Below are 24782 nucleotides of genomic sequence, written 5' to 3'. Positions count from 1 at the left end.
TTCAGACTGGGGTCTCTCCTGGCTCAACATGGAGATGCCAGCAATTGTAGCTGGGACCTTCTGCGTGCAAAGCAGATGCTCTTTTCTCTTCTGGCCAGCCCTCTGGGGGCCACATGCTAGTGGTGGCCAGGGCCGGATGCAAAACTGGACAAAGCATTAAATGCTTTGATACGCATCAGGATATGCATCCAGTGACATCCCTCTCTGTCCTTCATCCAAGCAAGGAAGAATCATTCTCAGAGCTCAAAGCCAGGCAAAAACACCTGAAGACGGATGGAAAACAGGGTTGGTGAGAGGCGTGGCTCAGGAGGGTGTGCAACCTGAGGAGAGTCCCGAGGGCCAGGTAGAGTGGCCTGGAGGGCCGCATTTAGCCCTCAGGGGCCTGAGGCTCCCCATCCCTGCCTTAAGTTAGGCTGCTGCCTTCAGGTGTGGTAGGGTGATGCTGAGTCATCACCACCGCAGAAATAAGATTCAGCTCCATGTCCAGTTGGCTTCAGTACATAGAACTGCAGATTGGGGGTTGGGGGCGGATACCATCTTGTCCTTGACCTCAGGCAGCAGCATTTCTCTGAGAATTGTGCTGGGATTTTAGGGCAAAGTATCCTGGAGCATGTACAGAAGGCTTATTAATTCTCCAATGTTCCCAAAGCAAGCAACCCCAAAAGCAACGGCGGTAGCGGTCAGCTTCGGTTTTCTCCGTTAAATTCATCTCTCCACATTTCTGCAGCAATTTGTGAAAATCGTCATGAGAATTCCCCAGCATTTTAGTGCGAAGTTCTCCGGACAAACACATTTTTGTGGCCAGTTTTGACGAACGTCTGCACTCTTGCAAGCCGTTTCTCATCAAACAGAATGCATATTTGCACGTCATTTTCACTCGTATGTCCATTGTGATGCACTTTCCCCCTAACACATGCATTTTTGTAAACGTTGTTCACTTGGCGAACTGCACTGCAACGTTCGAATAAGTGCGAATCCTGAAGGATGCATTTCAGTTCTCAGATTGTTTCGGAAAGTGCAAATTGGATAGAGCCTTAAAATAATTCTGTTTTAAATGTAGATTTTTATATGTCCAAATTATATGTACCCTTTTTTAGTTGTAAGCTGCCCTGAGTTCCAGTTTTGGAAAAAGGGTGGGGTATAAATAAAGATGATGATGATGATGATAATTCTTGAAATGCAAACTGGATCGAATTTCTCACCCATCCCTTGGAGGAGGTCACCTTGGGCAAGGTAGGGCCTTCCTGATCGCCAAGGCAGCTTGCGCCTCACCTCCTCCCCCCCCCTCGTTCTCTCTCCTTGACTGGCTGGTCCTGGTAGTAAACAACAGCTGCCTACCAACCTGACGGAGGGAAATGCTGAGCTCTCCATCATAAGGGACAAAGTCCCCTGAGAATGGGAGAAGAGCAAACACCCTCGATGCAGCAGTGCGGGCGAAGGAAGCGTCTTTCTGGATACGCTCCCTGCCCTTGCGGTCTTCCTCTCTGCCTTGGACCAGCTCGCATCCGGCTGCAACCTGCCCTTGCTTTCCCTCGTAAAAAAGAAAAAGAATGGAGCAGCAGCTGGCAAGGTGTGCTACTCACTTCCTGCAGGTGTGCAAAACAACGGTGCTCCTCGTTTGAACCCTATTGAGGCCATAGCACCTGCATCTCCTACTTTGCATGGTAAGTCTTTTTTTGGTGTGCTGTTAGTTTTTGCAGGGGGTGGGTGGGTGGAGAACAAAGCTGCTTTTATACTATAGCAGAGCTTGGAAAAGTTACTTTTTTGAACTACAGCTCCCATCAGCCCCAGCCAGCATGGCCATGCTTAGACAGTACTGAGCTAGGTGGACCAATGCTCTGACTATATAGCAGAGCATTGGTCCACCTAGCTCAGTACTGTCTGCACAGACGGGCAGCAGCACTCCTGGTGAAGCCATGGCTATATTGCATAGTCCCATGCATGCTCCCTCTGAAGTTCTGTGGGGCTTACTTCCAAGTCAGCACCTGCAGGAGTGCAGCCTTAAGAGCATTCAACGGGCTTGTGCGTATGGTCCTGAGGAAAGTTGCATGATGGGAGTTGTAGTCCAAAAGAGCCAGACAGCATAGCATTGGCTACTCCTGGCTTAGAGTGTGTTGGATTAGGACTGGCCAGAGCCACATTCAAATCCCCACTCTGGTGCAAAGATTACTTGGTGACTTTAGGATAGTCAGGGGAACGGGGAGGGAAGAATCATATAGATTGACCCAAGCTTCTTGTGAAATCCGTGACACAAACAAGTTTTCAAAACCATAGGGGCTAGAAACATGCCATTGTTACTGCTTTTTAAAGTGAAAATCTATACCCAAATTCTATGCCCAACTATTTTATTTATTGGATATTAAAAATATTTCAAAGCCATTTACAAACGGGAGTCAAACGCTCTAAAGCACATAAATAAAAATAATACAAATAGCAGGTAAAGTAGTAACAACAAAAAACCCTCCAGGGTTATAAAACATGGTGAAATGTCTAGACAAAAAACATACTTTCTCAGTAAAGCATCTCAAACATGGTACAGATGTAGCCTCCCAGATGCCAGGAGAACAGGACCCACCAGAGAATAATCCGTATGCCCAAACGGTATCTAAATGAGATTGACGATTATAAGCCATGCGTGCAAATGTAGAAAGGGCAACGAGACCTTCAGACCAAAGAGTAGTAGATGACATTTATCCTTGCCAGCCTTGCAGTATGTGGCCCCCCGCTGCACTATACATTTAAAGCAGTATCATACCACTTCAGAGTCATGACTTCCCCCAAAGCATTCTGGGAACTGTAGTTTGGAAACCCCTCTTCTCCTCGCAGAGCTACAACTCCGAGTTCCCTGGAAAGAGGGGTTGATTATTAAACCAACTCTGGGAATTGCCCTCTGAGAGTGCCCTTAACGAACGACAGTACCCAGAATTTTTTTTTTTGGAGGGGGAGCCATGATTGCTAAAGTGGATAGCAGAGCTTTAAATGTATATTGCGGATGTGGAGGCCTATGTCTCTTTCCAACTGTAAGAGTTCATTCCCTGCCAAACTTCATATTGCACGTGCTCTGGGCCAAGGACCTCTCTTTTCATTGACTTGTGCTGTAAGTGTATGGTACAGTGATGGTGCCGTATGCACAAAAATGTGCTGAGCCACCTCCTGCTTTTTCTGGGTCCCCCAGGTAGCAAAGGCTTTGCCGCAGGCTGGGTCCCCCCCCCCCAACCGCAACATGGCTGAGAAGCAGAGCCAAGGACTGGCAGCCGATTGCCCCGTCTGCTGGAACCCTTACGACAACACCTTCCGCACCCCCAAGGTCCTCCACTGCCAACACTCCTTCTGCATCGAGTGCCTGGCTCACCTCAGCCTGGTGTCCCCCGCCCAGAACCGCCTGCAGTGCCCGCTCTGCCGCCAGCCTACCGTCCTTCCCTCTGACCAGCCGGTCACCGAGTTGCCCACCGACGATGCTGTCTTGCGCCGGCTGCATTTGGAGCCCAAACACATCGTCCTGGAAGGTCGGCAGCTGTGCCTGAAGGAGCAGTGCAAGAGCAGGTACTTCCTGCGCCAGCCCAGGGTCTACACCCTCGACTTGGGCCCGGTGACAGACCCCAGCCTCGAGAGCTACCGTGAGCCCGTCCGCCCAGCGACCGCCACCACCACCACTACCACACTGCCCAACCGCTCCCGGCTCTGGCTCCACGGCTGCAACCCCCAACTTCGTATTTTCACCTACCTGATGGCCGTCATCTTAAGCGTGTCTTTGTTACTCATCTTCTCCACCTTCTGGACCAGGCAGTTCTTCTGGGGGTGGGGGTGACAGGGGCTGGCCCTATCGTTAGGTAGAGTGCGGCGGCCGATGCTGGGAGGGGTGGTGGCCAGGGAGTGACATCAAAGTGTCGGGAGGACAGATCTGTATGAGCCACTCAGCCTGCCCTGCGTTTCCGAAGCCAGCTTGCTGCCTTCAAGTGCCCTGGAAGATTTTATGCCGTCACCAGTCTGGTCAATTTTGGTACATCTTCGCCCCAGGCAACATAATGGATTGGGCTGTCCCTGGTCTGAAGTGTGAACTTGAGAGTTACTTGCAGACTTTTAAATAGGGATGTGGACAAGGAGGACACAGAGTCCCTATATTCAGGGTGGGCAGGAGGGACACCATAAGAATCTAAGATGAGCCTGCTGTATGAGGCCAAAGGGGGCCCATCCAGTCCAGCATCCTGCTCTCACAGTGGCCAACCAGATGCCCATTATGGGAAGTCCACAAGCAGGACCTGAGTGCAACAGCACTCTCCCCTCCTGCGGTTTCCATATATTCAAAAGTATAACACCTCCGTCAGTGGAGAGTGCAACTCTCCACTTCTGAATTTGGCTGAGTGAGTAAAGAGAAACAAACAGGAGAGGTGGAGCTGAACCGGCATCTTCCTCTGTGCCAAAAGCCTCTGCCACAGCCAACAGTGAGCACTCGACAGCCAGGGAACAGTCTACTGCAATGCTGAAGCTGTGAACCAGAAAGGCTACGGCTTTTGCCTTCCTCTCTCTGGGAGACCAGACTCAGTTGTTGCCCTCGGGAAGCTCACATTATACAGATGAAGCCAAATGTCGTTTTTCCTAAACGAGGCCAGCTCATTTGCAGTGCTTGAAAAGACACTGGCAGGGCCTACCAGAAGGATTTCCGCCCCTTGGTGGTTTTGAGGCCAAACGCACACAAGATTAAATGCAGTTTTTGCATCTAAACTGCAGTGCTTTGTTGCTTTTAAAAATCAAATTGCATCACTTGGGGGGCAGGCAGGAGGAATGTAACCCTTTCCTGTCCATGAGGAAAATCCCCCCTAAAGGCAGTATTTGCTTGGGGGGAAATCCCCTATTACCCCCCTCCAATGCAGATTGCACCTTCAGAGGAAGGCTATTTCTCAGGAGGCAGCAGAGGGAAGAGTCAATTTTCCTTCCATCCCAAGAATTCTCTCTCCTCCACCTGCAATTTGCATTTTTTAAAAAAACAAAAAAAACCTGCTGTTTAGATGCAAAGACATATTGCATGTCACTGGTAGTTTGGCTCTGAGGTTTTTTGTGGCCAGCAGACGGGCTGTCCTGGGCAGGCAGTGTGGGGGGGAGGTGATCCTCCAGCTCCCATTGGCCTCAGCCCTCATGGCCAATGGCTAGGGATGATGGGAGCTGTAGTCCAGCAACAGTTGGAGGGCCACACATTAGCCCCCTCTGCTTTAAGGCTTGCTTTCTGCTAGGGGTGGAACATTCAGGAAGGGGTCCCCCCCCTCCAGTTCCAGAGTGCGTTTAAATTCAAATAAAGGGATATATACACAGCTAGAACAACCTCCTGTTACTGAACAGTCTTTTTTGTGTCTCAGCAATGACACAAGAAGGACGGCAGTGGAAATGGCTTGTCATTAGGCCTCGTTTCCTCCCAGGAAGAGGACCCAGTTGTGGGTGCAAACTGAGTCTTGCAAAGAGGTGGATTGAGCAGATCCTGACCGAGGTGTACTTGCGATCCAAGCTAATTTGTGCAGCTCAATGCTGCCAAGGTGTGGGGGGAAGACAAGTATTTTTATGCACAGAACAGGCCACACAGACTGTTACTGCGCCTGCAAACTGGAACAGGACACAAGTCCAAAGCAATCTGTTAGAATCTGATGCCTTCCAACTTCTAACAGCTCCAGCAAATATGGCCAACACCAGTATCTGCTGGACAGGAGCCCAGTGACATCTGGGGACGGGGACACAGGTTTCCCAATCACTGCATTAGGGGGCTATATTGCCCATAAATGTGATCATCCAGCACGTACAATCCTTACAACAAAGCACAAAGTCCAAGGACTGTTTTATGTTTTGCCGTCATAGCTACATGACTTCTCTCAGGCCAAATGCGCACGCCTGGTTGTACGTTTGATGTGTCAGATTATCATGTTTGCGAGGACAGCATAGCACTATTTTAATATGTAGTATGAGGGTGCTGGGTTTGTTGACGAGAAAAGCCCTCCTTGTACATGGATTTGAACCCTTCCCCCCATCAAGTGCTTGCATTCTCTGGGGCAGCCGTGGGGAACCGTTAGCCCTCCAGATGTTGCTGAACTACAGCTCCCATCACCTCTGGTCATTGGCTGTGCTTGCTGGGGCTGATGGGAGTTGTAGTTCAGCAACATCTGGAAGGCCAAAGAACCTTCACCTCTGCTGCTGGGGGGGGCATCTGGCAGGAGCCAGTGGCCCCGCACACTCTTTGCAATCCCCTTTTCTCTCTCTCTCACCCATCCTCTCCCCTCGCTACCCACATAAAATTAGGCTTAGGGATGCAATTTGCCCACTGCTGAGTTACGTGGAGGGATCTAAGAGACCAGAATTGGTGGCTGCCATATCACATCTACAGTTTCTCTTCCACTCCAGTCACCAAGACCCCTGAAGGTTGCATGAGAGCATCGTGGGCCAGCCACACACAGAGCACCAACACACCGCCCTGTCCCCCCAATAGGCTCAAGTGAGATTTATCTATCTATCTATATAGATAAAAATAAATGCTGGACTGGGAATATGAGGTAACAAGAAATGACATTGTGGAGCTGGTGAAGGTGAGGGTTGTAGTGCCTTTCCATACAAGGAAACGCTCAAGTGGATGGTGGTGGCTTTTTCAGCCTGAGCAGGGCCAGAGACAGATGTGGGCAGAGAAATGACTCTAAATTTAATCTCGGTACCGTAGGCTAATTTTTACACACACACTCCCACCCCCTTTCTCTGTCCTCCATCCAGACAAGCAAGAGGCCTGATCAGAGTCCAAGGGACACATTCCTGCCAGTGCACAAACATTCAAGAAGGTTGGCGAGGGGGTGTGCGGCCGGGGGAAGAGTTCCGAGGGCCAGAAAGAGGAGCTTGGAGGGCCGCACTTGGCTTACGAGCCTGAGGTTCTCCAGGCCATGGCGAACAACTATTTGCAAGGAGCCTTTCTGGAGCGATGATTCGATGGACATAGCAGCAAGAGCGAGGAAGCTGAGCACTGAGGTAGCAGGGAACAACAGAAGGCTGCCTGGGTTTGCAGCGGCCCCAAGAGGAGACGTGTCAAAAAGACAACCGGCGGAGGCTTTGCAATTCAAGCAGCAACTCCGCTTTAATGCTGTTGTTGTACGTGCGGGTGCGTGTTTGAAAAAAGGTCTTGGTCCATGTGAGAAGGGGCCTTGATCCCCACAATGACAAGAGCAACCCACCCTGCCAGCTCTCTCTTGGCACCGTCAGGGCTCCCAACGGTCAGATCAATGCAAGCCAAGGAACCCCAGTCTCTGCCATACAGGCAAGCCTTCCGAGAAGGCTTTCCCCTCAGTTGAGGTAGCCTGGAGCCAAAGGGATCCAAGCCCAGTCCACAGGGAAGGGAAGAGAGTACAGCAATAAAACAAAACCCTCAGGGGAACGCTTTCACAAACACAGCTTGGCCTGACCAGGATGCATAGAGAGGCCAATACGTTTGGGCACCGCTGCCCCCTGGTGAACCCCAGGGGGTTGACACCAGGCTGTCTTCCTTAGCTACAGGAGCTGGGAAGGGCCAGTCTGGGAGGAAGCGCCCCACCTACTCCGCCATCCAAAGCTTGAAGGTCCTGTCGTAAGAGCACGTTGCGATCAGCTGCCCGTCCAGGGAGATATCCAAGCCCATGACTTTGCCCTCGTGGCCCGCCAAGGTTTTCAGGGGGGACCAGCCTGGGTGCGTCCAGACCTTTGCTGTGTTATCATAGGCTCCGGTGAGCAAGAAGTTGCCATGATTTGCTGGGTGGAGAGGGAGAGGAAGAAAACGGTGAAGCAAGGAGGTGCAGGAGATTCACACACACAGCAGGGCTGGGGAACTCCGGTAGCCCTACAGCTATTGTTAAGACTACAGTTCCCATTGCCCTTGACCATCGGTTGTGCTGGCCAGGGCTGATGGGAGTCGTAGTTTAACGACCCCTGGGAGGGCACCAGATCGCCAGTCCCTTCCCTTCCCTGGAACAAAATTTAAATGGGGAAAAGGAAGGATGCAGGAAGAGGGGCGTGAGGTGGGGGATCACGTGGGCCAGGGGCAGAGAACCGTCTTCAGACTGAGGGCCACATGCCCTTTTGGGAAATCATCTGGGGGCCAGCAATCACTGGTGGGTGGGGCCAGAGCCAAAAGTGGGCTGTACTTTCGTACAGGAGGGTAGTTCCTACACACACTCAAATGCACCCTGTCTATCCTCCATCTAGGCAAGCAAGAGGCATTGAGCCAAAAGCACTCAAGTATGTGAAGGAGGGCCAGTGAGGGATGCAGCCTGACAGGAGTCCTGAGGGCCATACAGAGAAGCCTGGAGGGCCACATCTGGCCCTTGGGCCAGAGGTTTCCCACCCCTGTGGAAGGGCTCTTCTTATGTCCGCCCTTCCGAATCCCAGTGCCAAGCCCCCCTGCAACTTCTCTGATGTTCCTGGCGGGGCTGTCAGTATCGCAGCCCTGACGGGTACGTTTCCCTCCAATCGTGTGGACACAGAAACAACGGATGGATGGGCGGAGCAGCCAGTAGGAGCAATGGGCTGCACTTCTGCCCCATGACAAAGCACAAACGCTCGCTGCTGCGGTGGATTGTCACAGTACTTTTCAAACCAGGTTACTGCCAAAAGGACCTGGCAGCTGCGGAGACTTACGTTCAAACTTCACGCTGGTCACCAGGTTCTGGTGGGCAGGGATGGTGTAGATGCACCTCCTCTGGCGGAGGTCCCAGACTTTGCAGGTGTTGTCGCCGCTGCCGGTGGCAATGTGGTACCTACGAAACAGGACAGGAAGAAATAAAACTTTTTCCCTTTTTCGCACAAGGGGTTGTATCCAACGCCAGTCCTATTCAGAGCAGACCCACTGAAATTAATAGGCTGCATACACGCACCATACATTTAAAGCACATTATTTCCCCAAAAAGAATCCTGGGACCCATGGTTTGTTGAGGGTGCTGGGAACTGTAGCTCTGTGAGAGGTAAACTACAGTTCCCCAGATTCTTTAGGGGGAAGTCATGTGCTTTAAATATACGGTGTGTGTGCAACCTAAACTTCGGTCCATTCATTTTTATGGGTCACTCTGAGCGGAATTTGGTTGAATACAATCCTATGTGTGTTACTATTAATACCTACACTCCACCCAGGGATGGCAAATTAGCTCTTACCCATTTGGGGAAAAGTTGATCCCATAGATCTCCTTGAGGTGACCCTCCAGAAACATGATGCAACGCCCCGTGCGAAGGTCCCACACGCGGCCAAATGCATCGAGGCCTCTGAAAGAAACAGAAAGATGTCAAAGACGCCCACACAAACCTCCCAGCACTCCCATTTGAATAAGAGGCACCTCCATTGAAGGCTGCTGTTGGCCTTTTCTGCTCTTCAGTTTTCCCATCAGCTGGGCGTCTCCTAACACCATTCAATAGCAGGCAAAGAGACTTTGCTGAACCATGGTTGCTAAAATCAGAGCAAAACTTTTACTGTGATGCGGCTTGTGCCTGCAAGGTTCTGTCATGGCAGCTCGGATGTAAGGTTTCTCAAGTGGAATCCAGATCTGAGCAAATCACGTTTAGCAATGTCGAATGCCTGATGAACATGCGAAGCAGACTCTCTAACATGGAGTTATGGCCCTTCTCCATTGGAATTCCCATCCTGTGATTTCACTCCAGAACTAAAAACTTGGGTATGGTCTTCTAAAAGAAGGATCCCAAACGTTTCTCTTCTGGAGTTTCAGAACTGACAAGAGCAAGCATTATTACTGGGTGGCTGCATGATACTTCGTCAAAATGACCCTCTGGAACGTAAGGATGTGTGCACACGCAGATTTACCCGGTGCCAGAAAGGGAGCCATCGACATGGAAGGCAATGTCGTAGACTCCTTTGCTGTGCCCCTCCTGGTGCAGAATCTCCTCCTGAGCCTCCAAGTCCCACAAGCGCCAAGAGTGGTCGTAGCTGCAGGAAAAGGAAACAAAGACACTTTAGAGCTCATAAGGCCCTGGCAGGTTTTCAGAATTTCAAGTGGGTGCAGTGCCTAGATTGTCTTGTCTCTCTTGATCCCTAATCGAAGCTTGAGGTTAACAGCTGGGACTCTCTGAATTTCACCTAAGCTGGGTTGGTATTTAGTGTGGCATTTAGAAGATCAGCCTACCAAAGCAGGCAGATGTGTAGTTAGGACACAAGGCATCAATACTCAATTCCCTGCTCGGTTATCAAAGTAATTTGCAATGGTCTCCTGCAAGCCAGAAAATGGGAAGGAGAGGATTGAGATCTTTGTCCCCAGCTTCCTCTTCCTCTCATTCCATTCTAACTACTTCTTATTCTTGTGTTAGAAATACCTGGGATTGGGGGGAGGGGGTTCTGTCAAGGGCAGCATTCCTTTGAAGGGAATCCATTGCAGGGGCACTGGTGGTGATGGGCACCCCATTTTCTCTCTCTCCGTCACTCCCTTTTCTCCCTCTCTCTCTGCCACGCCCTCTGTTTTCCCCCTCCACGCCACCCAACATGAAATTAGGCCAGGTGCCGCAGGCAGCATTTGGGCTGTGCAGATTGCCCACCCCAACTTACCAGGTGGTGCCCAGAAATCTGCCAGAGGGATGCCACGCCACCCGGGCCACTCGCACCATGTGCCCCTCGATGTCGGCCACCGGTTCGTCACTGAAAGAAATACAATGATGGCACGCTGCGGATTACTGAGAGTGCTTCCTCCCCCACAAGAGCCTGAAATAACATGGCAAACAAATACAGAAGATTTGTGGGTGGATCCACTTGGCCAGATGGAGGGCAGAGAGAGGTGAGTGGTGTGCAGAAACTAGCCTTTGATTTGGATTCCTGCATTAAGCAGGGGGTTGGACTTGATGGCCTTATAGGCCCCTTCCAACTCTACTATTCTATGATTCTGTCCGAAGGTGACATATGCATGTGTTGCTCTGCCCTCTTTTGCTTCTGGACCTGCCCACCAATGGCATGTAGCTCCTGAAAGGCTGCCCAAAAGGGAGAATGGTTTACAGAAGCTGCAGGGGCTCAGAGAGCGCCAGAGTGGAACCAATCCCAGCAGGGGTTGCTGTCTGTGCCAAATTTAAAAGGTGCCAAATACAAGCCCGAGTGGCCACAGAACGGCTGGGAGCACAAGCTCAGGCTCTCGATTGTTCCTTTGCAGCCATGTGTTCATCTGCTCTTCAGACCTGACATCATATATGACATCAGGTGTGAAGTGGGTGGGTTTGGGGGGGGAAACGGCCTTACAGACCGAATTCAGACCGCTGTCAGGTCTAATTAGGCCTGCAGGATGGAGGTTCCCCGCTGCTGCAAAAGAGGGTCTAGAGCCCAGCTGCAACGGGGAGGGGGAGCCCAGTTCTACGGATGGAGAGGTGATTTAGGCTATGTACACCATATACTGGAAGCACATTGCTTCCCCCCCAAAGAATCCTGGGAACTGTTGTTTGTTAAGGGCGATGGGATTTGGAGCTCCGGGAAGGGTAAACTACAGTTCCCAGGATTCTTTGGGGGAAGTAATGTGCTTTAAATATGCGGCGCATATATAGTCAAAGATTGAGTTACACCCACACCATCCATTCAAAGAACATTTCCCAAATTCTGGGAACTGTAGCTTACCCCTCAAAGAGCTACAATCCTCAGCACCCTTAGACTACAATTCCCAGGATTCTTTGCGGGAAGCAACATGCTTTAAACGTATGGTGTGTAGGCAGGCACCATCTCACAGTCAACCAAGATTGAAAGGAGGAGGGGTGGATTTACTGTCACTGAAGCTTCTGCCCACAGCAACAGTATCAGACAGAAATAAGCCTTTTCCCCCCGAGGCCCAATTAAAGACAAGTTGGCTCTTTCTATGTGCTTCCTTGGATGAGCCACTGACAAGCCAGCTGCTTTTCCCCAAGAGTCACAGGGCTTTGTCTCTTGGAAAAACCCACAAACCCAGCCTTGGTCTCTTTGGGTGCCACTGACAGGGGACTATGGGACACAGCAAGGAGAGACGGCCAGAAAACTTGATCAAGACAAGATGGGTACTAACACTGGGGCACAGGAGGAATATTTGGAGAGAGCCGAGAATCCTCTGCCCCACAATTTGCACCGTGGGGATACAGCCAATAAATCAAGCAAACATTCATCTCTATAAAGCCGGTGTGGGGAAGCTTGGGCCCTCCAGAGGTTGCCAAACTACGACTCCCATCTGTCCCAGCAAGCACGGCCAACAAGCAGGGAGGATGGGAGTTGTAGGGTCAAAGGTTTCCCACATCTGCTAGAAACATTTCATGGCAACATAGCAACACAGAAAAGGAACCTCTGCTGTGAGAACTTAAGAAGAGCCTGGCTGATGAATCAGGTCAGTGGCCCATCTAGTCCAGCATCCTGTTCTCCCAGTGGCCAACCAGATGCCCCAATGGGAAGCCCGCAAGCAGGACCCAAGTTCAACAGCAGCGCTTGCCCCACTTGCAATTCCCAGCAACTGGCACTCAGAGGCATCCCCCACCCCGACAATGTGGGGAGAAGAGAGCCCATGAAACCTTATTATTGGAGGCAAGCTGTTGCATGAATTCAGGGCAACAGGTTCATAGCTCAGGGGTACAGAACACACCCTCGGCATGGGGGAAAGTCCCAGATTCAACCCTGGTGTCTCCAGGTAGGGCTGGGAGAGATTCCTCCCAGAGACCTTGCAGAGCTGGTCCTGGTCACCATCGTGTAGACCAGGGACTCCCAAAATGTGGTCCGTGGACGACCAGTGGCTTGTGAACTTCATTCAGGTGGTCCATGGTGCGCCTGCATTAAATATTCATCTTGATTTTTAAATTGTTTTTTATTGCCTTCTTTTTATTTCTCTATATTGTATTTTACCGTATTGTATGCAAGATAAGAAAGAAGCAAAAACATACAATTAAAAACCACACAGTATCTAGCACAGTGCACTACAATTGCTGCAACAGGCAGAAAAAATCTCTGAGTAGCCTGCCAAGACCCTCAGCAATTTTTGAGTGGTCTGTGGGGGAACAAAAGTTTGGGAACCACTGGGGTAGATAATACCAACCTAGATGGATCAACAGGCTGACTTTGGTGTGGGGCACTTTCCTACGCTCTAATGGGGTCACTGGACTGGCTCCCTATTGGGGTCACACAAAGATCAAGGCGTAGTCTAATGACAGCATTTGTTTGTCACCCCCAAGGGCTTCGCTACCATGAGCTTTAATTCCTGGTCTGGCTTTCAGTCTTCGGCTATGTGGCCAGGCATTTTTAAAAAGCAGTATACCAGAAGAATCCCTTGTAAGTACTGTAGCTATGCAAAAATTTTCTTCGTCCAGTTTTATGTTGCTGAAACATATTTTACATTGTTTAATATTTCTGAACCATGGGGATTTTTTAAAAAAAAAAACTGTCTGTGATCACATCCGTACCGTACATTTAAAGCTTCCCCACAAAAGATCCTGGGAACTGTGGCTTACCCCTTGCAGATCTGCAATCCCCAGCACCCTGAACAAACGACAGTTCCCAGGATTCTTTGGGGGAAGCCACATGCTTTAAATGTATGGTGTGAATGTGATCTTTGTTTACTGCAGCCCTTGCCTCGATCACTTGTACTAACTCTTTGGGGATGGGATTTTTTTTTTTTAAAAAAAGTCATCCGCTGGGCTGCTTTTAAATGCTTTTCCCCTGGCGGCAGCAACCAACCAAGGAGGTGTACATGAAAGGCTGTCACACACAGGAGGGCCGGGATCTCTTCTCAATCATTCTGGAGTGCAGGACACGGAATAATGGGCTCAAGTTGCAGGAAGCCAGATTTCGACTGGACATCAGGAAAACCTTCCTAGCTGTTAGAGCCATACGACAATGGAACCAATGACCTAGAGAGGTAGTGAGCTCTCCGACACTGGAGGCCTTCAAGAGGCAGCTGGACAGCCCTCTGTCAGGAATACTTTGATTTGGATTCCTGCACTGCACAGGGGGCTGGACTTGATGACCTTACAAGCACCTTCCAACTCTACTATTCTATGATTCTTTGAGGAAGGCCCCTTGGCTCCCTGGGCCCAGACTTGCCTTTCGAGACTCCAGAGTTTGACGGACCCGTCGGCTGCGCACGAAGCCAGGTTGACGTCCTTCTTGTCCAGAGAGATGGTTGCCTTGGGGTGGAAGACGATCGCGCCAACATTGGTGTTGTGCCCTTAGGAAGAGAAGAGGCAGGCAGCCAGTTTGAGAGCCGGCCAGTTCCTCCGCCCAAGCCTTGCCCCGTTTCCACGGGATTTCTGTTTGATCGGGAAGGGCTCCAAATTGCAGCATTTGGCTGAAGCAGGGGTGGGGCACCTCAGGCCTGGGAGCCAAATGAGGCCCCTTGAGGCTTCGCTATGTGGCCCTCGGCACTCTCTCCAGGCCACACCCCTCACCGACCCTGCTTCATACCCTCTGTGAGGGTTTCCGCCTGCTGGGAATGCGCCCTTGAATTGCGATCATGACTCCTGCTTGCCTGGATGGGGGAGGGCCGTATGCCAGTGGTGGGCAGGGCCAAAGGAAAAAATGGGCAGAGAAACAAATGTAACTCCCCCTTTTTACAATACGCTACACACTTTCACATATGGCCCCTCTCTCCTCCTTCCAGGCATTATCAGAGTTCAAGGACAACTGTTACCACAGGGGCATCTGCAGCAGAACCATCTTGCTCTAAGGGGAGTGGGAAAAAGCAACAACAGCCTCTTCTTAAACCAGCTGACTTCTCCATTTTATTACAATGTTTTATTTAAAAAAAAATGAATTGCTGCTGTAATAATCTTACGTAAACCGCTTTATGAAGTCCACTTGCAAAGCGGTATATAAATGCCTTAAAATAAATAAATAAAGACACATTCCAACCAGGCAAAAACAACCAAGGGGGAGGATGTGTGAAGCAGGGGCGGTGAGGGATATGAAGACAATCCCGAGGGCCAGGTAGAGAGGCCATGGGGCCGCATTTGGGTTCTTCAGCACTGGTTTAGTCAATGGTATTCCTTTGCCTACAAGAGCCAGATTACAGGACATGGCTCTAAATTTAAGATTATCAGAGACAAGGCCATCTTCCAGAGAGAAAGACCAACCCCAGCCAAACCCAAGGTGGACAATTTTTAAAAAATAAACAAACAAGCCTCGCAGAATCCAGTCTCCCAACCCTGCCCAGCCTTATCATTGCTCCAATCACTTGAAAGAGGTTAGTGAAAAACAGGTTGTTATACCTCGCAAACTGTGGATGAGATTGCAGTCTGGTACCGACCACAACTTGCAGAGGCCGCTCCTGTGAGAGGAAAGGCCAGAAGATCACAAGGAAGGAACGTTTCCTGGCATTTTATTTTAAAACTTTTCTATCCTGCCCTTCTGGTTTACAAAAAAAAAAGGCCAGGAAAGCTAAGAGTAATAATAAAAGATCAACCGTAATTAAATCTCAAAATACGCACAGTTGCTGTATTAAAATACAATGAAAAGAAATGTGATTTCAAATCATGTAAGTGACCTCAATACACAGGGTCCAGGCGTAGTGCCACAGCCTTACCAAATAGTTTCCAGCACCAAAAGTAAGTTGGTAGATTTTTCTCCTTTGCTCAGTGAGATGGTGTCCACACAGAAGAATATGGCATTACAGTCTTAATTACAGATGCAATTCAACAATGTAATTACAGGTCAAAAATGCAGAACCACCTTCTACATCTTGAAAAATGCAGAACCATCTTCATGCATTTTTACATGCTGTGCAACAAAATTTGCGTAACATTTAAAATAAACTTTCTACTCAAATGCTTCAGCAAGAGCCTTCTTTTTCCTCAAGCAAGAACTCAAATCTAAAAAACAATGGAAAGTATCAAAAAGGATCAAAGTGCCATGGCGCCTTCAGATTCGATCCCATTCCAAAAGCTCCTTCTGCACATGACTTCTGGATTAATCTCCCTGGCTGCTCTCCTCCTCAACAGCCCTTGCAGCCTCTCCTGCACATGACGGGAGAACTAGCGGGCCTGGGAGGGCACGAATTAGGGGGGAAAAGTATCAGGCTTACCAGCAGGCTGTAGCCAGAAGCTTGGAGTTGGGACTGAAGTGGCAGTACGAGATGGGGCGGTCATCCCCAATTTGGCTGCAGAAGTTATTCAGAGACTGAAAGAAAAGAACACAAAGTCTTTGCTGTCAGAGGAACTAAAGGGTTAACTAAAAAGAGACCATCCTGAGATGAAGAAAAGGGATTAAGCTCCAGGTCTGGCTGAAACCTCATCTCTCCCCTGAGTGGCTCCACAGGTGCAGGATCTTAGCATTCTCTCTCTCTCTCTACACTGAGTCAGACCATTGGGTCCATGCAGTTTAGTGTTATCTGTTCTGGCAGCTAATTTCCAAGCCTCCCCTACAGAGGTCTTTCCCAGTCCTAGCATCAGGGGTCCTTGAGGCAGAGATTCTGCAGATGGAAGCTGGGACCTTCTGCATTCAAAGAGTGTGCGCTGTCACTGAGATGTGGCCTGGGGGAATGGGGGAGAGATGAGCAGCGGTGCATGAGAGGCTCCAACTTTCCTGCAAGGTCATTTGAAGCTCCATGCCGGAGGTGCCTCCGGGTTGCAGCAGCCCAGGTCTGGAACATTCGTCGTGGCAGAGACGGCCAAACTTACCCTCAGAGATTTGTGCAGCTCCTGTTTCTGGGATGTCCGCGTGGCTTCGGGGACCTCCTTGAGCAGCCGGGCTTCATCCAATCGCTTCATTGCCCTGGGACAGGGACCAAAAGAGATATATCCCAGTCGCTCCCATGTTCAAATGGGCCCTTCCTTGCTACCCACAATCGGCCACCAGCTTCTTTGGTGACAATACTTCTGCCATGCGCAATCTGCCTTTTGGCCTGGGTTTGAAACCTTCATCTTTCAACCACCACTGCTCCAGGGACAACAGATATCCTGATGGCAGCCCCTTACCGTGGGAGGGAGTAGTTGGCAATCCACAGTCGAGCTGTCTTCAAGGTATTTGGTCCTTCATGGTACCAGGTTTGCTGATACTAAGGGGAAAAAAACAGCAAAAAGAGGAGAAATCTCTCATGAGACTTAGCTAGTATATTGGGTTCGCTTTTTATAGCAAAGGGAAGGGGCAGAGCTCAGTGGTAAAGCATGCACTTTGCATGCAAAAGGTCCCAGGGTTCAATCTTGCTTGTGAAGACTCCCATTTGACAATCCAGACAGCTGTTGCCACTCAAGAGTAGCTGATAATAGGCTAAATGGATAAATATTTTTGACTCAGTAAAGCAAGTTCCCATAATAATGGACATAGGATATTAAGAATGCAAATGGCCAGTTCTCTGTTTTCTTTAAAGCAGGGATATTGAACGTAAGCCTGGTAAACTTTAAGGTCTATTAGAAGACACACACCCCACCGGTGCAGACTTGCCATTCTCTAGTCAGATCACTTAACCATCTACAGAGCTAGAAAATCGATAGAGAGTGGCGTTAAGCTAGCTGGAGGAGTTTGAGAGGCAAGTAACTTCTAAAATGGGTTGTTTCTACACAGTTTCCCACACCTATCTATCCTTCATCCAAGTAAACAAGAGGCATTATCAATGCTCAAGGATGCATTCCAGGCAGGCCAAAGCAATCAAGGAGGGTGCAAACCGAGGCTAGTGGGGGACATGGCTTTGGGAGAGGGGTCTGTGGCATGGGGAGAGTTCCCAGGGTCAAACACAGAAGCACCCAGGGAGCTGCAATTGGACTCTGGGCCCGAGGGTCCCTCACTCCTGCTATAAAGCCAACCAATCGCTGTTTTCATAACGCACTTTACATTTCTTACCTCCTCTTTTGATTTCTTGGATTTCTCATCATCTTTCTTGGTCTTCTTCAGTGCATCTGTGCCAACCACTGAGAGAATATTACGTAGCCTGTCGAGAAATGAAGTTGAAGTTAGATTGTCTTTGTTTATATAGTTTATATTTGTTTGTGTGTTTTGTTTATATAGGCCACGCCAACACTCTGGAAAAGACAGGGAGAGCGAGTCAAACCCATTCCCTCTCTTTCACCTCTCTCTCCTTTCCGCAGGGCCCTCTCCGAAAAGTGTGATGGGCTCCCCGAGGGCTCGTAAGCAGGCCTTGACCTCAGAGTCATCTGTGGAAACGTTGATCTGCCGGGCACGCTTCCGGCGCTCAAACTCTGCCAGAACTTCTGCCTGGCGCTCGCTGATGTGCTCGTCCAGGTCAAAAACTTCACCTGATCACAGTAAGAAAGCTAGAAGTTATAGCAAATGCAACCCAGTCAAGCTCCTGCAATGTATGTCATCTCAGCGAGGCCCCCATTAAGTAAGGGGCTATGTTCAGCTTGCTTAACCCCGACCAAGCCATAAGTAGAGCACAACTGTAACTGGTATATGTGGTGCCACCTATCCCTGCTCCTTCAGGGTCCAGGTCAAACCCCTACTTTCTGTGAAGTCTTTGGCTTAATCCTTTCCTTTATACCCGTTTTCAGCCAAAAGTTGCTCCCAAAGTGGCTTGAAATTGAAACCCATACATAAGAGGAACCCTGCTGGATCAGGCCAGTAGCCCATCCAAGTCCAGCATCCTGTTCTCACAGTGGCCAACCAGACGTCTAAGGGTAGCCCGCAAGCAGGGTCTGGGCACACCACTCTCCTCTCCTGCGGCTTCGAGCAACTGGTATTCAGAAGCATACTGTCTCCGACAGTGGTAGGAGAACATATCCATCAGGGCTAGTAGCCACTGATAGCCTTATTTTCCTTTATCCAGCCTTCTTTTCTACCCATCCAGGTTGGCGGCTGTCATCGCCCCTTGTGGGAGCGAATTCCATAGCGCAACTCTGCACTGTGTGAAGAAGGGTTTTCAATATTCACCTTTGTTAGATGTCCTCAAGTTCTAGGGTTATGAGAGTGGGAGAAAAATTTTCTCTATCCACTTTCCCTGAAGGCAGAATGAAAGTAAGGATATGCTGCTATGAGCATGTGGGACTAGCAGTTAGTGATACAGTCCAGAATACCTCCTGAGAGAGGAAATCAGGGAGGGAAAAATGGAGAGGGGCTAGCTAATAGCAATTTCCCAAATGAAACCTAAGTGTAGCACACCCACATTGATCTGCTGTTACCTGCGACTCTCCCTTACCTGCATTATCTTGCTTCTCCCCACTCCAACCCAGATTTAGACTGTAAACACCTCAGGGCAGAGATATGTTTCTTGCTTACTTTCTCCTGAAAACTGCTATATAAAATGATAGCATCTCCTGGACAGAAATAGACTGGCCAGAGTTATTCCTGGACCAATTAGCATAATTCGCTGTAGTTTGTATGGAAACTACAGTCAATGTAAACCCAGCAGTATAGCTGTTTGCTGGGACTGGTGATATGGAACATATTTTGCTAAAGAGTTACACTGGGTTCTGATCCATATCCATGCTCAACCGAAAGTGCTGATTTTGACCCACAAAGCCCCAAATGGATTGCCAGGCTACTTGAATGATCACCTGTTCCCGTAGGACTCCCCTCCCCAGACATTAATTTCTGCCCTTGGAGGCCCTACTCAAGGTCTCACCACATTCTAAAGTGAGGGGGGCAATGACAGGGCCTTCTTGGTTGTGGCATTCCATCTTGGCATCAGGCAAACCTTGCTCTCCAGCTTTGTTTTCTGTCAACACCAGGTAAATGGATTTTCATTTGCACAGGCTTTTAAAATGTTCTACTGCAGCATTGCCGCTTTATGCTCTGACAGCATTTACTGAAGAGAAGTCTACTTATAAACAAACACACACACACCCTACCAGTTCCTTCCCCCTCCCCCACATTTTTGCTCTCATCTCTTTGGCAGTTCACTACCAAACTCTTACCGCTGGTGATATTGATGTTCCCAGCCTCAATAGCCGCTTTGACGGCATCTTTGCCCAACAGTCCAGACTCCCCTTTGAGGAGACGCTCACGCTCCTTCTCCTCCAGGCTTCCATAGAAAATCGGGGCCTTTTTGGCAGGAGGAGCGTCCCCCTCATCTGAAGCCTTTGTCTTTGTCCCCTGCAAGAAGGAAACACGGTAGTAGCAACAGGAAGGAGCACGAGAGCAAATGCGGTTCCCCACCTGCCCACAACTAATCGCAGCTGTAACTTCAAATATAAAATAAAAATGCTTTGCTTTACTATTCACTGCTTTGAGAAGTTGCTAGACCTGTAAACCAGTAATTTTAACTAAAAATGCATATTTGCTCAGAAGAAAGTGAATTAAGCAGGATTTATTTTCAAGTAGACATGGTTAGGATTGTGCTATAAAGCCCATATGTTTATTGCTGTGACTAACATAACAGACACCACAAAGGTAATACAGACTAACAATTTTTTATCCTGCATAAACTTTCATAGACTGCAGTTCACGTCATCAGACGTCAATGCCAGAATAAAAACGGTTGCATCTTTAAAGTGTCACAGGACTCCTTCCTGTTTGAACCTAACAGAGGCACTTAAGCCTTAAAGCATAACGTTGCGCCTTTTGTGGCTGAAGCCAAAACACTGGGTTGCGTCCAACTCAAAGTGGAACTGCCAAAATTAATACTGAAGTTATGAACATCCATCAGTTCTGATATGTCTGCTTTGTGTAGGACTGACATTGGGTACAACCCAATGGAAGCTATCTTATACTTAATTAAACTTTTCTCTTTCAGCAAGCCTTCTAAAGGGCGATAAGGAGTGGTGTATCCAACTCAATTGTAGACCCACTGAAATTAATGGGCTAATTAACTTCTTTAATTTGAGTGAGTCTAACTCTTGAGTTGGATACAACTCGTTACGCTTCGAAACTTTACTACTTATGTTACGTTAGTCACCGTAAGAAACGCATATAGACCGTAGATGTGGATATCTGTGATTTTAGGTTGGTGTTAATTGCTTTTTAATGACGTATTTTAAAATTGTCGTAACTCGCCCTGGAATCTCTGGGTGAAGGGCGGGTAATAAATATCAAAAATAATATTTACATTATTATTAATAATAATATATCTAAAGCAATCCCTCGCTTTATTTTCATTAATATGCTTTTTTTTAAAAAAATCCCGTCAATCCCCCCTTACAACCCAGTCTCGCTTTCCCTGCCTTATTCACCGCGACGACCCGCGACGCAGCCATAACGCTCTCCGCGGGCCCTTCCTCAGCCTGAAAAAGAAGCCACCACACGGGCTCCTCGCAATCACTTCCGGCGCTCAGGCGGCCCGAGGAGCTTCACAGCCAATGGCGTCTTTCCATTCCTTTGCAGCCGGGGGCTGGGCCACTCTAGCCTCTTCGGAACTCTGTGGTTATACCGGGCGATCACTTCCGGGTTGGTGGGCCGCGGCGGTGCGCGGTATGCCGGGATCGAGTCCCCTGGGTGGTTGGTGGAAGAGAGGCGGCAGCAGTGATGAGTTACTGCGCATGTGCGGGCGAGCGGCTCGGGGGCCCTACCTGGTGCTAACATGCTGCGGCGGAAGCCGACGCGCCTGGAGCTGAAGCTGGACGACATCGAGGAGTTTGAGGGCGCCCGCAAGGAGCTCGAGGTGGGTAGATGGATGACTTCCCGGCCGGAGAGACATTCATTGCCCAGCTTTTTTTGGCGTTCTTTATAAAGAACCCACCCTTGGGCACTCTGCACATGCTTAGAGGTACTTTGCCCTTGCAAAACAAAAACAGAAAACTCTTTCTCCTCATAAGCGGAATGGGTATTCTGTTCGTCTTCAGATCAATGTTTGCTTGTAAAAAGGGTGGTAGGGCTTCTGCTTCGCATGCAGAAGGTACCAGGTTCAATCCCTGGCATATCCAGGGAGAGCTAGGAAAGGCTCCCAGTCTGAAACTTTGGAGAGCTTCTGTCTGGCAGTGAAATAGATGGACCAATAAATCTGGCTCACTATAAGGCGGTCTACCCGTTCAGTCAGAATCATGAGGACTGGAATCATTATTTTTAGGGAAAGGCCTGCAACTATGGGGTAGACCTTCCGTTTTGCATGCAGAAAGTCCCAGGTTCACTCCTTGGTAGGGCTGGGAGATATGCCTGTCTGAAACCCTGGAGAGCTGCTGTTGGTCAGGGTTGGCAATACTGATGGTGTGGTGTAGTGGCTAGAGTATTGGACTGGGACCTGGGAGACCAGGGTTCAAATCCCTGCTTGGTTGTGAAGTTCCCTGGGTGACCTTGGGCCAGTCACATGTCTCTTAGACTAACTTACCTAAAAGGCTTGTTGTGAGGATGAAATCAGGAGGAGAACCATCTTTGTACTCCACCTTGAGCTCCTTGGAAGAAAGGTGGGATATGAATTTAATGAATATGGCAGTTACCTGTGTATGCATAAGCACCCCTTTTTCTTACACAAGCACACAACTGCTACTTTAAATACCAAGTTATACATGAGGTGCCTCGATGTTAGCCCTTTGCCACCTATCTGTGGCAGGAGCTTTTTGTGTATTTCGGCCTGCAGTGAATTAACCCCATGAGCAAAAATGTGGACCTTTAATTAACGGCCTCCCTGAAAAACTAAGTCAGGAGGTCATTCTGGTGGGCGCAGGGTTGGGGATTGTCCTAGGGAAGCCCTTCATGCGTGCTTCCTGTTTTGCATTCCCAGAGCCGCAAGAAGCAGCGCGAAGAGGTGGATTTGGTGGGAGCCAGCGATGGCGAGAGCGCGCTGGGACTGAACCCTGACCACAAGAGCCGGGAGCAGATGATACACGACCGGATTGGCTACAAACCGCAGCCCAAGCCAAATAACCGTTCATCTCAGTTTGGGAACTTTGAGTTCTAGAGCCACAGGGTGGACAGTTGTGGTGCTGGTTTCGGACAAAGCAGGAATTCCTTTTTTTGTTTGAGTCCGAGAAGCTGTTTAGAAATGCCTGAAGAGCCCAGGCTGATCTCCCTGCGTTGAAGGAATTTGCCCTTCGAGCACAGGAGGGCCTTGCTTTCCTTACAAAGATGGGATCTCCTTTTACTGCATGCCTCTTTCTCGCAGTCTCTTTAGCTGCTGTGTCTTAAATGAATGTTTTGCTTTTTAAAAAAGAAACTTTTACCAGCAGCATGATATGAACACGGATAGACATTTCTACATGCGAGAGAGATTAAAAATGTTTGGAGTCTTGTGGGTAGGCAAGCTACAGAAGTGAAATCGAGTCTTTTTTTTTACTTTGCCTCAAGAGAAAGTGGTTGAGTGGGTTTATTACAACTGAGAGGCCACAGATTAGATGTAGGGAACTTTTGACCCTCCAGATGTTGCTGAATCACAAACTCCCATCATCCCTGGCCACTGACCATGCTTGCCAGGACTGAAGGGAGTTGTAGTTCAGCAACATCTGCCACGGTTGGTTAGTGAAAGGGAACAGGCATTGTATGCAGAAGCTGCCGGGCTCAATTGCTGACATCACCAGTTTAAAAATACCTTTTGAGTTGCAGGGCTGGGAAGGCGCCTTTGCTGTCAATACCCTTCCCAATCAGAGTAGACCGTGGTGGGGAACCTATAGCCCTCCAGATGGTGCTAGACTATAGCTCTCATCATCCCCGACCATTGATTATGCTGGCTAAGGCTGATGGTAGTTGGGAGTCCAACATCATCTGGCGGGCGTGGCACAGGTCCTTCTCTCGAGTGAACATACTGAGCTAAGTGGACCACAGGCCTGACTAGGGGCAACATCACTACTTTTCTTACGCACCGCCTCCTGCAGATGGTGTTGCCCACAATTACAGTCTAATGCAAGTATGGGGAATGTTTGACCTGCCAGATGTTGAACTACAACTCCCATCATCCCTTGCCATTGGCCATGCTTGCTGGGGCTGGTGGGAGTTGTAGTCCAGCAACATCTGGAGAGCCCAAGGTTCTTCGCACCTGATCTAATGTCTTTATGTGGTATTTTTGCACAAGGAAGGGTGGATGAAATAGATAGAAGGGACCTGGGTCTACTTGTTACTCCGAGCTGTTCCAAAAGTAGTGAAGAAGGCAGTTCTCCACAGGTGCTCCATACTACCAAACTAATCTTCCTGTGAACTACTACACTGTGTCACAAGAGACTGTCTGGTAAATCCATGGTGGGACAATAAAACAGCTGTTACTTCCTCTTGTGCTTTGTATTATGAGATCCTGTTCACAAGCAAATGGACTGTCTATTGCTAGTCCTACTCAAGAGCAGGTCCACTTAAATGAATGAACCTGACTAACTTAAGAGTCTATTAGTTTCCATGGGTTTACTCTGAATAAAACCTAGCTGGATTCAGTCCAAACAGTTCAGAAGCCAGAACTGCTTTCACTTTCTCATAGTAAGTTAAAATGTTAAATCTCACGTGTGCGTGTGTGTAACTCTGTGAACAAAGTTTGGGTGCCTGGGTGAAAATCTCTTGGGCTGTATTCCATATTGCTTTTGGGTATGTGCATTATTTATCCACCTAACTATAGTGCCCCCTGGCTGCATTTGTAGGAGAAGGGACAAAACCAAGTCTGTCCCGCAAGTGGGCCTGCCATTGGCTGCTTCTCTCCTAGAAATATTTCATGCAGTGGCATAGTCTGTAAACTTGGTGATTTCTTTCTTCCTGCTGTTATCCTTCCATACCCTGTCTCAAATTATAAGCCAGTATTTGAAACTGGAAACCAGGCAGAAAATTGGCATATAAATATAGTATGTACAATGCAGCAGCATCAAAGGCTCCCTCCCACATGTAGACATGACAGTGAAAAGCATGACGCATGCTTGCATTTTTTTTAAAATGCAAAAAACTGACTTCAAGTCTGCTAAGCAAGCGTGGGGAACCTCGGGCCTTCCAGATGTTGCCGAACTACAACTCCCATTATCCCTGGCCACTGGCTGTGCTTGCTGGAGCTGACTAGAGTTGTAGTTCAGCAACATCTGGAGGGCCA

General features: G+C 49.0%; 3 protein-coding genes across 4 annotated transcripts; 2 read left to right on the top strand and 1 right to left on the bottom strand.

The window, feature by feature from the left end:
- The first annotated feature begins 1352 nt into the window (after positions 1-1352).
- On the top strand, positions 1353-6539 carry RNF183 (ring finger protein 183). The gene is made up of 2 exons (XM_061604165.1): positions 1353-1664; positions 3176-6539. The coding sequence occupies exons 1-2, from the start codon at positions 1662-1664 to the stop codon at positions 3806-3808; spliced, it is 636 nt and encodes a 211-aa protein (XP_061460149.1). The 5' UTR covers positions 1353-1661; the 3' UTR covers positions 3809-6539.
- A 538-nt stretch (positions 6540-7077) lies between these two features.
- PRPF4 (pre-mRNA processing factor 4) lies at positions 7078-21195 on the bottom strand. Of its 2 annotated transcripts, none has more exons than XM_061604160.1 (14): positions 21028-21195; positions 19774-19951; positions 17970-18156; positions 17744-17831; positions 16882-16961; positions 16585-16678; positions 15990-16084; positions 15178-15236; positions 14015-14138; positions 10535-10624; positions 9800-9922; positions 9139-9246; positions 8629-8747; positions 7078-7743 (listed from the first exon to the last, which is right to left on the bottom strand). In XM_061604160.1, exons 1-14 carry the CDS (start codon positions 21049-21051, stop codon positions 7550-7552), a joined length of 1563 nt encoding a protein of 520 aa, XP_061460144.1. In that variant the 5' UTR covers positions 21052-21195; the 3' UTR covers positions 7078-7549. The 2 variants fall into 2 exon arrangements, with proteins under 2 accessions (XP_061460144.1, XP_061460143.1); XM_061604159.1 differs by having other exon boundaries at positions 21019-21194.
- A 29-nt stretch (positions 21196-21224) lies between these two features.
- On the top strand, positions 21225-23992 carry CDC26 (cell division cycle 26). Its single transcript, XM_061604179.1, has 2 exons — positions 21225-21455; positions 22512-23992. Exons 1-2 carry the CDS (start codon positions 21375-21377, stop codon positions 22686-22688), a joined length of 258 nt encoding a protein of 85 aa, XP_061460163.1. The 5' UTR covers positions 21225-21374; the 3' UTR covers positions 22689-23992.
- Positions 23993-24782: the final 790 nt, after the last annotated feature.

The sequence above is a fragment of the Rhineura floridana genome, chromosome 20, assembly GCF_030035675.1.
Source record: "Rhineura floridana isolate rRhiFlo1 chromosome 20, rRhiFlo1.hap2, whole genome shotgun sequence".
NCBI classification, from domain to species: domain Eukaryota; kingdom Metazoa; phylum Chordata; class Lepidosauria; order Squamata; family Rhineuridae; genus Rhineura; species Rhineura floridana.
This window is presented reverse-complemented; position numbering and strand designations above follow the sequence as displayed.